Genomic DNA, 17,399 nt, shown 5'->3' on the forward strand with positions numbered 1-17,399 from the left:
TGTCCTCCTTGTGAGGACTCCGGATCTTTCTCCTGTTAGGCAAAATGTGTAAACCACTACTCTGCAGAGTCCTATGTCAGTCAGTCAACATTGCATTTATGTTCGCAGAGCTGCTCATGCAGGACAAATACTTTCTGGATATAAATTAATGCAGCTAGAAATTTCACATTATCCATTCTGACCCAAGCATATTCGTATTCAAACATCAAGCCATTGTCGCAGCGTGACATACATGTAACTAAACTCAATGTGACTTAATACATAACCACTTAACATAAGTCAGAGGGATAGCCTATAAAACCACTTGTATAAAAGTTCATGAACTGTTTTAAATATAACATGTTAATATCACTGTATAAGGTAAGAGGACCATGCAGTTTGACTTAGTATGCACCACACAAAAGTAGTGTAAACAAGTAGAACACAATTATACTTCAGTTTTAGCACTCTTTCAAAAGATCTTTGTAATTTCTTAATTTTCTCAAAAAGTTGCTATTCTTTCAGTCATATTTACAACACAATTCACTTCTGTGCTGCTGAATTACATGTTCAAATTCCCAAAAGGATAAAAGATCGGTTAGAAAATCTCCCAGAATGAGGTCACTACTGAACCTGGAAAACGTTGATCTTGCTTGTGTTTTTCAGTGTCTGTCTCCGGTTGCAGAACCATACACGCACAACCTCTCGGTCATAGTTTAGCTCTCTTGCAATCTCTGTAATCTCCTGTCCTGTTGGCAGAGCATTCTTCTCAAAGTAGGAGTTGAGTACTTCTATTGCCTGAGGTGTGAAACTAGTACGCCTCTTGCGTTTTTTGGAAGGTTCCCCACCGACAAACTCCATCAGATTTTGCTGGCCTTTCTGGTTCCAGTGCTCGGCTTCAGCCAGCCACTTTTCCAACACAGGCTTTAGTTTCTGAGCGCTTTTAGGGGTGATATCCAGCTTTTCAAACCTGCAAAAGAAAAGAAAGTTCAATCTGAACTTTTTCAGAGGGATTAGGGATGCAAGAAATGGCTCAGACATTATCTGAATGTGCATGCACAAACAAACCACTAAACTGCACATGCCCAAACTAATTAGTATCTCCAAATTAGAGGCCCTAACATGCATTGCCATTATTTCTCAGTGGGATATATATGTAAGCCTGATGATATGATACAGTAACATTTCAAAGACATTTGGCTGGTTTCAAATGAAAATAAATGGAGCCATCATCATTAATTATGTATTATATCAACCCCCTGCAACCCATCTGCTGTTATTGAGAATGTTAATTTTTATCCAATACACAAATTAATTACTGTGATCATCACATCAGTAATGGGAATACGTGGTATGTTACGCAGCTCCACGGTAAACCTGGATGCATGCTTAATGAGCTGTGCATAAGTCCAATTTATGCACAAACAGACCTGTGCCGAAGCAAATGGACAGGTATAATTCAGTTACCTGTAATAATGGCTTTAAGATTTGCAGGGTGTTTGTAGGTTTGTTTTTATTCATGTCACATTGGAGCGGTTAATGTTGCTGTGTGAATGATCCCTGTCATTGATTCAGCAGTGATATAAGGTGAAATAAAGTATTTTTACAGTACTCTACAGGGGTAAAATCCAGAGGTAATATATTTGAGGACAAATTAACAAAAGACTTAAAAGCCCTGGAGACAAATTTATGTTTAGGATTATGCCGACTGCAAGCCGAAAAGCCATTACTCAAACATGGCAGAAGAAAGAGTTGTAACTGACGCTGAGAACTGAATAAATGTAATGCATAATATACTGTGTACCTCTTAGCGAAGCTGGCTATTTATTGCAGACTGCAACCAGACAAATTTACTAGGTTCTTGATAACCTTGGTTGACTATATGTACAGTAGTGTTAAATCTACCCTCATTTTTTTATATTTTGTTAGTAAAATGGAAGAGAGGTCCATAAATTAATATAAACATGTGCAAACAGACAATACGGGTGTAAAAAGAAAACCAAGAAAAATGAGTGTGAGTTGTAACGTTGTAATGTCCTGTTCTATTATATCAGAATATAATAGATATATCAGACTGCAGGACTCTCCATTAATATAATTAGTTTTCCTTATTTATATAACAATAATTATAATACCAAATTATTATTACTATTGTTTTTCTTATTTAATGACTGTTGAAAAGCGCGTTGACAGATATACTTGCAACTTTCTAAACAATAAAGTGTGAGCATATATATTAAAAGAAAACTGCTTGTATGTAGTTAGAATATCAGGACTAATTTTACTAAGCGTCTTTGCTTTTCCCTTGTAGTTACATTTTCATTTCTCTTACATAAAAGACAGATGAGTGAGCTGCATAAAATGAAGGCTGCAGATGAATTACAATCACAAGAATTACAAAAAAGTAGAAGAAAAAAAGCATCTGCGTGGAGAGCAACAAAAACAGGAGGGTAATACCTGCAAATGGCAGACTGGCTGTAAGCTGGACCTTCAGTTGCAGTGAGAGCCTGCCCTACTTGTGTCTGAGTAAGCCCCAAGGACAGCCGACGGATCTTGAAATTCTTGGCAAACTCTCGAATTTCCTCCAGATTAATGCCCTCCTCTGTGCTGACTGCCTGCTGGGGTTCTACAATTCAGAAGAATCTGGTTAAAAATATCTACTTACTTAAAACAGATCAGTGGCTGGGAAGGAGACGCAGGTGTACATACTGCTGACAAGCTGGCCCACTTTTGCTGTGTCTCCACAGGTGATGGGAACTGAGGGGGAGAGTGTGGTGGCGGTCTTTAGTACAGTTGGCTGTGGGGCAATGACAACCGGTGACTGGGTGACAGTTGTTACTGAAGCCTGGGAGGATTTTTAATAAAAATAATTGTTAGATTCAATGTGTTATAATCCAATTTTACAAAAACAAATCCCCAATATTTAAATGTTCAACAATATTTTAATTTGTCATAACCTCAAGCAGTACTTTTTGTTATTTCCTACCTGTGTGCAAGGTTTGGTAAGTGTTGGAGGAGCTGTGGTTTTAGGCAGAACTGCTGCAGAAGTTGCGACTGCAGCAGGACCATTCCCTACAGTGGCAATGATTTGTCCCTGTGTGTTAAAAAGCAGCTGTGGGGCCACAGTCTGGACCTGGAGACCCTGGAGCGGAAGCGTGGGAGTTGCAGCTCCTCCAGCCAGAGAGGCTGGATTCACTAAAAGTGGGAGTGTCCCTATGACCTAAAAACATTGTTAAAAATGAAATCCAAACAAACATTTAAATATAAACTTCTCAGCTGATTTTCACTTAAATCCGCTTTTAGGACATTCAGTATCCTGATATGCTCGTGTTTTTGCTACTGGGGAATAAGTACATCCTATTAGAGGTTCTGTCACAGAAGCCTTGTATTTTTCAATATTAAACACTACACAAGTCCAAAAGGCTGCAATAATGGTGGGAGTGAGTAATGAAACTATTTAGAGGTCAAGCAGTTTCAGTTGAAATTGTCTGATGCTCTACTGCCTTGAAATAGCACTGTGAACTAATGTAAACTGGAGGCTGGATGCAATTTTTCCATAACAGACATGCATGAAAACAATATAATTGTCTTTGGAATGATTATAGTTCACTATGCATCATTTTAAAAGTTTTGCACAAGTGTGAGCCACATTAAGTAAGTAAACAACACTGTCTTCCAATCCCTTATTTGTCTCATTTCTCTTTTTAATGGCGTCCAATATGTGCTCTAGTTTGCGTTTTGTCTAGCTCCTACTGCAAGGACAATGGTGTTGCTGCCAGGATTGCTTTCATTTTATTAAAGGCATTTTCCTGTTAGCTGAAACAATCAAGTAGAGAGAAGAAAGGCGGGTAACAGGATGAGAACAGGACAAGGTCATTACTCAAATCTAAGCTCACTGACATAATATTATTACAGCAGCAGTATTTTATGGCACTCACCTGGCCCTGGGCATTTGTGATGATCTGACTGGTGATTCCAGCCATGCTGGACATGGCACTGTTAATGATGGGAGTGGATGTAAGGGAACTGAGGAACTGTGGTTGCGCTCCCAAGGAAGCAGCATTGATCTAGGCACAAAGATCATAACATGTTCATTGTGTATTTGAAAGATGACAAATGAAGAATGGTATGAACAGAGGAAGAGATTTCTTACAATAGCGGGGTTAATGGAGAGTCCTGCAGTCTGAAGTGCTGCCACTGACAAGTTGGACGGAGAGATGGTGTTGGTGGCAGTGGTCGTCTGGGCTGTTCCCACCTGAGCAACAGAAATCTGTGCACCGGTTACCTGCGGTGCCTGAGGTGTCACCTGCTGCATGGCTGCTTGCACCTGCTGAATGGGTGCTGACTGAGACTGGAACACCGCCTGTGCATTGGCTTGCAGCTGAGGCTGGACTGAGTTCAGGACAGTTGCAGCTGAGAAAGATATTATGCAACATTCTAATGTTCTGCAATGAAATTTAGATAGATAGATAGATAGATAGATAGATAGATAGATAGATAGATAGATAGATAGATAGATAGATAGATAGATAGATAGATAGATAGATAGATAGATAGATAGATAGATAGATAGATAGATAGATAGATAGATAGATAGATAGATAGATAGATAGATTACCAACAGTATAACAAGTAAGTTTGTGGAATTTCTGCCCACCTATATTCCATGATTATGTGCAAGGGGTATAACTGCAAAGATTGACAACCACAGCAGCTCAGCACAAAGTTGTAGACAAGGTAAAGTTACAGTGTGCTGAAGCAAATAGTCAATAAAGGCAGCCAGCTCTTTGCTGACTCAGTAACTGAAGAACTCCAAACTTCCTCTGACATTAACATCAGCATAGAAACTGTGCACTTGGAGCATCCATGGCAGGTAGTGCAGTACTTTTTTACATATACAGTATGTTGTCAAGTCTACAGCTATACTAGCAGCTCTGTGTACTTAGTACAGTCCGATGTAGCAGCTAGTAATGGAAAGTCAAGCCAATGCAAAATTGCCTTTAAATCTGCAGTCTTTCTAGTGGTCAACAGAGGGCGACTGTGCTTGCAAAAATTAGTGTAGTTGCATAGGATTTTATGGGAAAACAGCCCTGTCATGATCTATGGCCTTGATTTAGACTTTCCTGATAAGTTTATCACCAGATACAAGTCTGTCTGAACACAGCAAGATTATCATTTTATAGATGACGTTCCAAAATAGAGTCAAAAAGGAGGATAGAGCAAAGTATGCTTAACTGTATCACTGACAAGTAGTTAACCAATGAGCATGCAGTTTCCACTGGTTTGCATCTTATCTGTATTTGTGATGACTACTTTAAAAAAAAAGCTAAGCTTGAGGAAAAGAAAACTTTCAGCTTGATACTTCACAATGACACTACTTGGGTTAATTGTTTAGTGTTTACCACACCAATTTATAATAGCTGATGGAAAATCTGACCTGAAACATCAATTACACATTTACAAGTATAATAGGAGGACATAGATGTTTATGCCGTTTAGACAGTTTACTTCATCAGATATATTAACTTAGTAATTTCGTTTTATTTCATTCAAAGAGGCTGAAATCACAGTATAGGTCATTACAGAGCATATTTCATTGAGCTGAAACTCAACAATTCCCTTTAAGCAAGCACTATTATTCTCATATCACAATCAAATGTACAAAAGGTCATAAGATTCAATAAAAAAAGCTGGTGAAGATAATGATGTCTGCATTTGTTGTTGAATTTTTTAATTGTAATCTTGTCAACACAAATGCAGACATATTGAAGATATAGGAGGTCAAATAAAAGCAGGCATTCACGTTGTTTTACCTTGAAAGCCAGCAAATGGCAGTTTGAGGAGACTTCCAGCTGGGTTAGCCGCTGTGAAACCAGGGAGAGTAGCTACATTGGTGGTAGGAAGAGTGAGAACAGCCAAACCGCCCTGGCCACCGATGGCACCTGGCATGCTGAGAGGAATGAGCAGCGGCTGACCCAGTGACCCCGTCTGTGCCATCATACCAGTCATCAGAGTGGCCAGACTTTCCTGGGTCAGCACCTAGTGAAAAAAATTCCATCAACATTTATGCCTGCGAGGTATTCAATGTGCTTTCAGTGGACTATTTTGTCTCCTTATTATTTTTAATGTTGTGTTTTTACACAGTGAAACTAAATAGTCATACTTCGGTTACTGTGTGTGGACTGAAAACTCCACTATTAAGCTTTTTTTTTTAAAAAAGCATGTTAGGGGTTTTACTTTTGACTGCTGAAATTGCTGAAAATGTTGTGCTAATAGCCTCAGGCTATGTGTTCAGCAACTTGGATTAAACTGCTCATCCTTTTTACTTTCACAGTGCACAATGGCATCGGTATACAACCTCACTAAATCACCTACAATGATTTTTTTTAATGTAATAATACTGACACTTGGCTCTCTGGTGCATTCGTTTTCTACAAGAATAATATGTAAAATGAGAAAAATCCAAATGGCTTTCCCACCCACTCTGAGCTCTTTCTACCGACCTTTAAAATCAGACAGCAAAACTACTTTGTTTCTCAGATGGTTAAATATGAATATGAGGTGCAGTGTGTGTGCATCTCAAAAAGTCAGACCTGTGGACAGCCTTGCACAGTGATGGGCATGGCAGCCTGGTGCTGGGGCAGAGACACGCTGATGGGAACAGCAGGGGTCAGAGTTTGGACCGTAGGAGCTGGAGGCTCCACAGACACCACCTGCTGCTCACCCAGCACTGCAGGAGCACAGCCAGAGTTGGTTATTAATTACATTTTAAGTTGTTGATTTTTTTTTTAAATCACACAGATGTTATTAGGAATTCACTACAAGTCTGGATATATGAGAAGTGAGTTCTCTGCTATCCAGCATTATCAAGGATGACAATGATTTACCTACACCACCCCCTGTGCTCTGGGGCACTGTGGGGCTGTCCTGGGTGCTGCTGGCATCAGGTTGCTCTCCAGCTTCAGCCACGCCCTCATCAGTTTTGCATTCGCTCTTCCCATCAGCTGCTGAAGAGGCTGAAGACGCATCGACTTCTACTTCTAGCACTCGAATGGTTTCATGGCCAGACATCACAATGACCTGCACAGCGATCAGGATTTTAATCTAAGAGGACTCAAATGCAAAGAAGGCCTCTGCTTTTCTTTGAGTTTGTATTAAAAATGTAATAAAATAGTTATGTGCAATTATTTTATGAAACAACAGGAGATAATTCTCATCTGACCTAGCACCAGAGGGGTGTAAAACAAAAATTCTGTAAATTCAGTATTTCTCCACCTTGTCAATTCCCTCTGGAAGAACTTAGCTGATGACTCATGGTATGCAATAATGACAGACCTAGTGGAGGGGCAGCAAGACAACCTGGGCTGGAGGACAAGGTGCAGAGAGACAATGCAGGAAGAGAGAGGAGGATGCATACCTGGTTGTCTTTGGCAGGGAATTTCAAAGTGCAGGATTTAAATGGCTGAAAAAAGACTTCTGCAGTCAGACAGTGAATGGCTAAGGAGAACAGAGAAGCCGAGCACATGTTAGGACAAAATGAACCAAACAAAAAAACAAAACAAAAAAAAGAGACATAAATGAAAAGAGCATGAGTACACATAAACAATGATAAGAGCATCAGCCAACAAGCAGTTCAAGCAATGCTTTCTTAAAGGTTGCCTTTGTGCTTCTGTGAAGAGCATTGCTTTTGTTTGCTGACTATGTCTAGACACAATGTTACTAGAGAGAGAAAAACCACAATTAATTATTAAGCATGGCAATTCAAAGACTGTTTCCAACACAAGCATAGGTATTATTAGTCTATAAAACACAAAAGTGCATCGGGATCTCAGTGGTCTGCTGTGTGACTGTTAATCATTCCATTACGAAGTGGCACGATGGCGCATGGAGGGTGACAGGAGCAAACAGCAGCAAACAAGTCGAAGGCAAAGTTATGTTTAGTTAAGCTCACTGCAAGAGTAGGTTGGGAAGGGGGGGTCCACTTCTCCCTAACAAACACATGAGTGTTACCTGCTCATTGACAGTAAGTGGGGCATCTTTGGCAGGCAGATCCTGGGAGTTCATGGCTTGCTGCACCACCACAATCACTGTCTTCCTGGCATTCTGGGTTAACAAAAAAGAAAAAAAAAGTGATTTAAAAAATGTAGAACCATTTTAGAAATTAAAATATGTATCAAGTTTCCCGGATAAGCCCACAGTGTCTGCACTTTAATGACAAACCCAGCTTAAACAGAACCAAATGCAGAGGACAGGGTTTTTTCTTTCTTTTCAATTCATTGCTATTATAGTCATTGCACGAGTAGACTATTTGAAAGGGGCCTGTAAACAGGCCATACTGTTTTGCACTTAAGCAGCAGAAAACGTGATCAAACACGCTGGTCGTGGACGTTAAGTGGTTACCCGTCCACCACGGATCACAAAAAGACTCGAGACGGTGCGTTTCCTGCTGCAATGCCCCGTTAGATATGAGGATCTGTCAAAAACTTCAGCGGGTGTTGATGGGCTCCCCACCCCCATCCTGGCCAATAAAAGTCTCGCCGCGTCGGCCACTTTTGAGGACAAGCAGCAAGCACGGAGCACAGGCGACGGAAATCATCTCGATCCGTGCCAAGAGACCGAATATTATGTATTTCCCTCTCTTTATCATAAATATATAAATTATGCTAATTACGAACATTGCATATTAACCAAAACTCATTTCCTCTCGCCATTTCGCTGCTATGCGCGAAGCGCAAGCCAGAATACGGTCCGGTTATTATATTCAACTTACCGCGTATATGCAGCTTATTTTCTGTAATCCCCGGCTCTTAAAAAGGTCCTTGTCACAGTTTGTTTCAGTCACACATAATTAAAAATTCATCTCAGCTCCCAGACAGGCGCTGTGACTGCACACAAAAGAGGTATTTGCATTGATAAGGAGGCTTGCAATGTTAGGATCTCCTGTCTCTTAATATTTAATGACGATGCCCTTTCTGCAACAGTTCAGATAATCAAAAATCCTTGAGGTGTCTCACAGAATCCTATTTGAGCTGTAAAGTCGGACAAAATTGCTACAAAATTGGCCTTTTGCACTACGTCATGAACATAATTTATGCAAGAAAAAATCTTGCATTGAAAAATGTCTGCCTCGACTTCAGAGGTGCCATGGTTCTCTTAAAGGGGAAGTAGCGCACACAAAGACGAGCAATGGAGACGCTTTCATGAAACACTGTGCCGATACGTTTCAATTTCCCAACACCGCTGTTTGTCTGTAATATCACGATATTCGCATCGTTTTTGCGTTTATGTGAACGAGAATTAAATTATTTAATATAGCAGAAATAATTATGGAGACTTGTGGGCTCTCTTCTTAAAATGACGTAGATATGTTTTTTGTGGTTGCTTTATATGTGTTTCTCACTGGATTAAAACATTTCTGACTGATGATTGTCATAGCATATTTTTTAAATTGGAAGATAATATATAACCTTTGATCATGGTGTAGACAGTCGTGCTATTTTGAATAATCCCGTGTTAATTCTGAATGTGATACATAAGGAATGAATGTGTAGTTCTGAGATCAAAGGTCATCATTTAGTTGATGAATAAATTAGTTGACTCACACAAAACTAACCATTTTAATAATGTAAATTTTTAGGTAACCCATCAGGATAAACAAATGCCGAAAATTTATATTTTTTATCGGCTTGGTTTGCCATCCCAATGATTTTCGGGAGTTTTACTGACTGAGATTAATTGTATACATACACACATACTCAGAAGGCTAATCGGGACAGAGTGGAGACACCTGGGGAAAACAAGCTAAGGGTGCAGATAATCAAGATCACTAGACAGGGGAGGAAATAAAACTTAAAATAATACCTAAAAGACAACTAAATATAAAAGTAAAACAGGATATAACTGATAAGAGTTAATTAGTAAGCAAGTTTTAGTAAACACTCTACACAAGACAGCTTGTGTAGAGTGTTTCATGTTTATGAGCTATTCATGTTCATAAACATGAACATGAATAATGTTCATGTTTATGAACATGAATAGCTGAAATGACCTTAACATAATTGATTTATTAATTTTTGTTGATTTGTTGATGTCTTTATCTGGACCAAATTGTATATGAGGATGCTGTATAGGACGTGCAAGAGTATATTAAGGACACACAAGAAAATAGCAATGATGGTGTTATAATATTGTATATTTCTGTTATATTTTACTGGCCCTAAAGTACATATGTCAAACCCAAGGTCCAGGGCCCTTTGCAAATTGTGCCCAGCAATAAATGTAGATTAACCTGCATAAATGTCTATGTCCATATATTTTCTTATTAGAAGGCAGTTTACATGTGGTACATGTGAACTTCCCAAAGATTAGATTTATTTTTATTATTGTTGTGATTGATTAAACGATATAAAAAGGAGGTAAATAGCATGAAATTCTGCTGATTTTTTTGAGGCCTTCATGCGGACCGAATTGTGTTTGATATTACTGTATGGGACATGCACCAGCATTATCCAGGATAATTTTATGGTAGGATTGATTGTATGGCAAGAGTGACTGATGGGTTCAAGGTCAGGGTAGGATTACATCAGGGATGTATCAGGAAAAATGGTTCATGTGTTTAACTACCTTGAGTCAACTATCCAAAACAATGCAGTGCAGTGCAGAGGTGAAGAAAAGAGTGCAGGTAGGGTGGAGTGGGTGGTTTGTAAGCTGCCAAGCAGGAGGAAAAGAGGAAGACCACAGCGGAGAGTCATAGATGTAGTGAAGCAGGACATTCAGAGGGTTGGTGTAACAGAGGAGGATGGCAGGGACATGGTGAGATGGGGGCAGATAAGGTGGTGTCCAGCTCGTACATCGAGTATCCCGAAGATGAAAAAGAAAAAGAAGCAACTAGGTATGCATGACCCTTGATGTGAGCCCAACTTTATCAGTGTGGGCGTTATTAAAAGTAAATTTGACGCCCTCTGCCTTAAAACCAAGACAATCATTTTTCCTTCCAGCTGGCGGCTAACCTCTGCTCCATTTTTACCAGTAGGGGGCGCGGGCGTGCACGTAAAACCGTGCGTGCAACCGCAGATAGATAGAGAACGGGTGACGTCACCACTTCCACAACAACAAGAAGCTGAAAAACAAGGAAGTGGACGATTGTGTGAAGCCGTGACCTGAACTAAGGCCGTGAGAAGATACGCAGAGCTCCGTTTAACCTGATATTCTTCAGCTTCTGAATTATAACACGACAATGAACAACAAAGGTATTTCTCCAGACCTCGTTTAGGTAATTAGTCAGCTGTTCGCTATACGACGCTGACGTGATTAACTAGAGACGAAGAGCTGCCGTTATGGCTTTCCGAAGCGGACTTCACGTTTAGCCACGTACATAACAATAACCCGACGCTTCCTGGGTAACAGTGTGGCTCCTACTCTGAACCAAGGCGGCTATATTGTTAGTAGTGAAGCTGTTTACAGTGAAATCTTACATTTACTGTCTCTCTATATTCGTATACCATTAGTGGGCAGGTCACATGTTTTCTAGGTAGCTAATATCTCTGTAGACAGGCACATTTTAAAGGCACAGCTGACATGACTCTTTCCTTCTCTTTTGTAGGACCCATCATATAAATATAATCGTGAGGCTCATTTTAGTAATATTTGTTTTCTTTTGTTGACAATTTACGTATTATATCCTCATATATTATTTGACTATTTTATTTAAACACATTTCTTTTGTCCCCAGTTTCGTTCGTATCTGTACATTTTAACTCTTTAGCTTTTTGATGGTTATGATTGTAGTTGACTAAAAAGATGTATCGGCCATCTGTATCGAGGAAATAATATGTAATTGTGTAATTTAAGAGGAGAACGATATCGACATCGGGGGATAGGAGGATTTCTTTTTTTTTTTCTTTGTCCGGAAAAGTTACAAAAATAACAACAACGATAAAAGCAAAATAAATGAATAAATTCCAGTCAGACAGGTTTTTATTTTCCGTGTCTGCGTTTGTATTGGCCTAGAGTTTCACAACAGACATACATAAAGTATTTTTAATTTGCCTATTATTGCCTTAGTTACAGTTTCGGTTTAAGAAGAGCAGTAAGTATGAAAAAAAAAATATCCACCAGTCACACTTGTTAAGTTAAAACTGGAGAAGTGCAGTTCTTACTTTTAAATATTATTTTGCATATCAGAATTAATTAATTCCCTATTGATTTACTAATTGATCACTTGTAGTGTCCCCCCCCCCCTTTTTTTTAAAAATGGCGTTATTTTTTTTCTTTTCTTATAATAGTAATAATAAAACAAATTTTACTTAGCATAACTTGTGTAGCCAAGAAACCCTGAATCTTATTTTTTTAATATATTCATTTTTCTCCTGTGTACTGTGAGTTGTTATAATCTGCTCCCGAAGAAACAGTTTGTTGGGGGTTTGTTTTGTTTTTTGTGGTTTTCTGTGATTATGAATATGTAACTATTGGGGAAAAAAATATATTTGGGGAAGTTTACATCTTACTAATAGGCTCTCAGGAGCCATCTTCAAGTTCACTGGACAATGGACATTGACCCCATAAGCAAAATTGAATGTGTTGCATTCCTCTATTGTCCACATTTAAACAAAATGACATTTTTATTACAGTAGAAAATGTATTAATACCACTAGGCACGACAGAGGAATGTTTGGTCCCTAAGAGTTTTGTTCTTTCTTAATTATTTCCTTTAATGTAAAATCTTTTATTGCAGGTTCATATCCACAGCAGGCTGTGTACCCTCAGCAGAGCACTGCACCTGTATACCCTCCTGCTATGCAAATGTCTCCTCAGGCACCTCCTTACACAGACACACCACCTGCATATTCTGAGGTAACCAATCCGTATTTAAGTCAAATGATGAGCAGAGTTAAAACTCGCACTTACATTTATAAACAAAAGAAAAATCTGTTTTGTTCTCTGTGTCTCCAGATATACCAGCCCAGATATGTGCTTCCACCTCAGGTGCCTGGTCAGGTGCCTCAGATGTCCTCTCCCTATCCTGGTGCTCAGGTGTATATGCCCATGCAGCCACATATGCCAGTTGGGCCAGTGGGCCAGAATGTCCCCATGGCTTATTATCCAATGGGAGCAGTCTACCCGCATGGTTCAACTGTGATGGTGGAGAGCGGCTATGATACTGGTGCTCGCTTCACAGCCGGCAGCAGTGTTTCCATCCCAGTGAGTGTCCATCCCAAGAAGTCCTATCCACCTTAGATGAGATGCACTTTAAAATGAGGAACTCTTTAACTGTGTTTGTGCTTGTTTCTTTCCTTTGCTAGCCCCCACCTCCTGGACACCCCCCTAATGCCGCTCAGCTGGCTGCCATGCAAGGTGCCAATGTTGTAATGACACAGCGCAAGAATAACTTCTTCCTGGGTGGATCCAGTGGAGGTTATACCATCTGGTAACAGCAGCTCCTTCATGCCTAAACCATGTCCCCATCCCAGATGATGCCCCAGTTCTTCCCCATCCCATATGCCTCCCTCTTCAGGCTGCTTGGCCATGCCACAATACTGATATCACCTAACGGAATGTAATATTTTAGAGCCCTTGTGAAAGGTACAGTACTCCACTTCTGACCTAGAGATGAAATGATAAACTCCATTGCCTGAAGAGGACAAGTGAAAATTGTAATGTTACAGAATCCATTCCATAGTTCTTCATTGGGTCTAACCTTTTTGGTCATTCCAGATCTGACCTCTTTCAGGCATCTTTATTTGTCAACAAGATCTTCTCTTCTTTGATTGAATGGTCGCAAATTACACTGAGATGTTCTTGTACTCCTGTAAAAATACTTTAATGAAATATTGAAATATCAGACCCGCATAAATATAGTTTAGCTGCTTTATGGTGAAAGTGAAACGCAGTTACAAAGTTGCAGTAAAAAAGAAAAAAAAACATCCACTTGTCTTTTTTTGAAACTTTTAGTGTAGTTCAATTAATAGGTGTCTAGTAGTTCCATGTAAGTACCAGTATGATTATGAGAAATTACATCTCAACTATTTAAAAAAAAAAAAAAAAAGGAAGAAAAAAAAAGTCAGCATCCTGGATGCTTTTAGCTAGAAATGTCTTGTCTTTTGCACAGTATCCAAAATACCACGGAAAATTTGTTGCACAGTGAACTTTCTGAGAGATTGTTCTATTTAAATCACATGTAAATTAAAGAAATTAAAGCAAAAAGAATAAAAAAAATCAAAAGATTTACTGCAATATGAAAGTGGTTTACTGTACCTTGTTGGGCAACTTGTAGATGAACATAGTCAAGTGCCAAAGAGCACTGGGGATAGCCCTAAATTTAAGCAAATTAACTTCAGTAAACTTAAAGGAAAGAAAATTTAAAGTAAATCCAAATAGAAAGATGGTTGGGAAGGGGTGGTTGGTGTAACATTTTAGCTTTTTTGTCTCCTGTTTCTATTTCACAGTCGGATACCCAGAGTTTATACACTAAATGTTTTATTGTACAGATTTAAACTACTTTTCATTATTTCCTTTTCACGCAGTATATCTTAGATCATCAAGTATTTATTCTCCACAGAAAAATGTCACCTTTTATGATAGCGTTCATTTCTAGGTAACATTTTCAGCAAAGTTACTGAGACTTATATTTCAGTGTTTCTTTACTTTTCCACATTTAAGTGACTTACGCAAGTAGTTAGGCTAATAAATTTGTTAGTATAACCAATGAGCTGGTTGTACCAAAGATCTGGTCTACAATGCACTTATGTTTGGTTATGACGTCATATTTGAAATGTCACAATTTAAAAGCAAACTTTTCCTTGGACAAGAATTTGTGACACTGTTGGCCATTGGAACCTTTGGTCTGATGTGACTGCAATTGTTAGTTAATGTGGGTAAACTGCATCTTTGAGTTGCTGCATACTTTTGCACCTTTGCTATGTACAAGTTAGATTAAAATACTTTTTATCTGAAATGCACTGCTAAGCAAAACGGAGGAGTTGCAGACAAGGGGCTTTTTTTTTTTTTTTTTTTTTTAAATCAGTTTTCATGCTTTTAAGAAAGCTGTGATGTTTTGGGGATTTTTATTTTATTTTTTTTGTGTGGTTGGGTTTTTGTTTTTGTTTTTTAGCACTTTTCACATTTTAAAATTCATCCAGTCTAAACAATTTTGAAACTTTTGACATGTCACATTGTTCAGTTGCCTGCACGTGTATGCAAACCTTTTGCAAAGAGGCTAAATGACTGTCGGCATAATGTTTAATTTCCAGGATTTTTAAAAAGAAAAAAATTTAATGCTGTTTAAACTCTTTTCCTTAGGGTCGTTACATCTTACATAATCTGGCAAACTGAAAGAAGACTGCTAAACATAGGCAAGTTGCCTGTATGGATACCATCAGCTAATATTTGTAGACTTGTTCATTTGTGTCAAGCGTCAATGTGTCACTGGGTATCCGACATAGCATATCAAGTTTTAACAGCTGTGGCCGCCAGAAAACAAAACCTGTTTTCTTGTCAACCAACATTTAGTGTTTTCAAGTGTTATTTAAGTCAGAAGAATCATCTGTCTGGAAACCTGCATCACTCTTCTAATAAACCTCTCCTCCGCAGCTCATACATAAAGCTGCAGCACCAGATGTGACAGTCATCTCCATGTCCATTTATTTACCCGCTCATGCTGTCATTTCATACAGCTTCATTGGAAAAGGAGGCCACAGCTATCAAAACTTAGAAACTGTACAAACGTTATCTTTTTTTCCCATCTATGCTCTGATTGTTTGTAAAGCAGCATAACAGTGGCTTTGTCCCAGCAATATGAAGTACTGTAATTTACAGCTGACCAGTAGATGCTATGCCAACCACAGCCAGCAAAAGGAGCACTCTTTGTTGAAGGATTATGGACATTTATAGTTCAGGGATTCTCTTTACAATATTTTCTAAAATAGATGTATGTACTAAAGTGATGTGATGGACTTTGGTACACATTCTATCTTTTAAGATTACTAAAGGAGATGAGTGTCACTACAGTTTGCTGAGACATGTCAAAGATGGAATACTTTGAAAAAAGAACTTAGGTGCACTTAACTTTTTTATACTAAACTTAAAATTTAAAATGTAAGTTTAGAATAAAGGTTATTTTGGAAATTTGAAACATAGCGAAGTCTTCCTTTTGTGCATCAGTCACTCCATTTTCTGAATCGAAGCAGGCTAACCAGAGTATTCCAGATGTTCTTCTCCCCGCAACATTTTTCACTTCATCTTCAGAGATCCTAACACGTTCCCAGATCAGGTGAGATGTATTTTCTCTCTAGTGTATTATGGGTCTCCTACCAGCTGGACGTACCAGGAAATCCTCCAAAGCAAGGTGCCCAGGAAGCATCCAATTAGGTGTTGCGATCAACTCGCTCCTCTAGTATAAGTTTGGATGTCTGAGCTTCTGATCTTATGTCCAGGACCAGGCACCCTGCATAGGATATTTGATTCAGCCATGTGTCCACAACCTCATTCCTTCTTTTGATACCCAGAGCTAATGGCCATAGGCTCAGCTGTCCTCACCATAATGGTATGGCGTACTACCTGCATTACTGCTGATGCTGCACTGATCCACCTGTCCATCTCATGCTCCATTTTACATTACACACTAACAAGATCCCAGAATACTTAAACTCCCAAACCAAAATGAAGCAAATCCACTGCTTTCAGTTCATTGTTCTTACACATTTATGATGCATTACAACATCAGGCCAATTATTTCTGTACTGTCCTATAAGAATGGAAAATATTGCGATTCTGGTTATTGTAAATTAAGAAATACATCTGTGAAGGTTCTAAAGTCATCCAGGTCATCGTCGGCTAAGAAGCTTAGGAAGAAAAGTGTCTGGACTTCTTTAAGTTGCTTGAAAACGTTTCACCTCTCATCCAAGAAGCTTCTTCAATTCTAGGGTCAAATGGTGGCGAGTCCCAGATTTAAGCCCTATGGGAGTGTTCCCCCAACAGGGACATGGAGCCCTGTTGACCCTCTTCCTAATCAAACGATGCAAGATGTGAAAACGGGTGTAGGTCACAATCAGCCAAGGTAAGGTTTCGGGTGAACCCGCTGTGAAACCTAGCCCCACCCTATCATGTGATTTCCTGAGGTCAAAAGGCCCAGGATGTGAGTGGGCGTTAAGGCGTCTGGGAAGGGATGTTAAAACTGGATTACAGGTGGCAGACAGTGTCGTAAACCACCCTCTCTGTTCAAAGATGGTCGCTCACAGTGGACATAGATGGCTTGTAAATTAAGGAATTTCTTTCCTGACTAAACAGCATAACAACATATTGGTTTGAGCAGGTTTTACATTACATTGGATGTAGCCAAGTGTACCTATTCAGTCTAATGTGCAGTGTGCTAGTGCATTGTCTGCAATGTCAGACTGGGGGCAGCAATGCATTAAAACATTCAC

At 39.1% G+C, this 17,399-nt stretch overlaps 2 protein-coding genes across 3 annotated transcripts; one reads left to right on the forward strand and one right to left on the reverse strand.

Annotated features, from left to right (window-relative positions):
- Window positions 1-497: 497 nt before the first annotated feature.
- pou6f1 (POU class 6 homeobox 1) lies at window positions 498-8,071 on the reverse strand. 2 transcript variants are annotated; one of them, XM_085344874.1, is made up of 11 exons: window positions 7,990-8,071; window positions 7,397-7,441; window positions 6,867-7,059; window positions 6,573-6,709; window positions 5,793-6,018; window positions 4,133-4,392; window positions 3,918-4,046; window positions 2,966-3,199; window positions 2,689-2,824; window positions 2,437-2,605; window positions 498-949 (listed from the first exon to the last, which is right to left on the reverse strand). In XM_085344874.1, exons 1-11 carry the CDS (start codon window positions 8,041-8,043, stop codon window positions 604-606), a joined length of 1,929 nt encoding a protein of 642 aa, XP_085201000.1. In that variant the 5' UTR covers window positions 8,044-8,071; the 3' UTR covers window positions 498-603. The 2 variants fall into 2 exon arrangements, with proteins under 2 accessions (XP_085201000.1, XP_085200999.1); XM_085344873.1 differs by lacking the exon at window positions 7,990-8,071 and having other exon boundaries at window positions 7,397-7,504.
- Window positions 8,072-11,085: 3,014 nt separating this feature from the next.
- On the forward strand, window positions 11,086-16,092 carry dazap2 (DAZ associated protein 2). The gene is made up of 4 exons (XM_085344463.1): window positions 11,086-11,228; window positions 12,713-12,831; window positions 12,931-13,179; window positions 13,281-16,092. The coding sequence occupies exons 1-4, from the start codon at window positions 11,216-11,218 to the stop codon at window positions 13,407-13,409; spliced, it is 510 nt and encodes a 169-aa protein (XP_085200589.1). The 5' UTR covers window positions 11,086-11,215; the 3' UTR covers window positions 13,410-16,092.
- The last annotated feature ends 1,307 nt before the right edge of the window (window positions 16,093-17,399 follow it).

This window comes from Diplotaxodon limnothrissa, linkage group LG20 (genome assembly GCF_057381915.1).
Source record: "Diplotaxodon limnothrissa isolate DT_005_m linkage group LG20, D_limnothrissa_male_GT1.1, whole genome shotgun sequence".
In the NCBI taxonomy this organism is placed as follows: Eukaryota; Metazoa; Chordata; class Actinopteri; order Cichliformes; family Cichlidae; genus Diplotaxodon; species Diplotaxodon limnothrissa.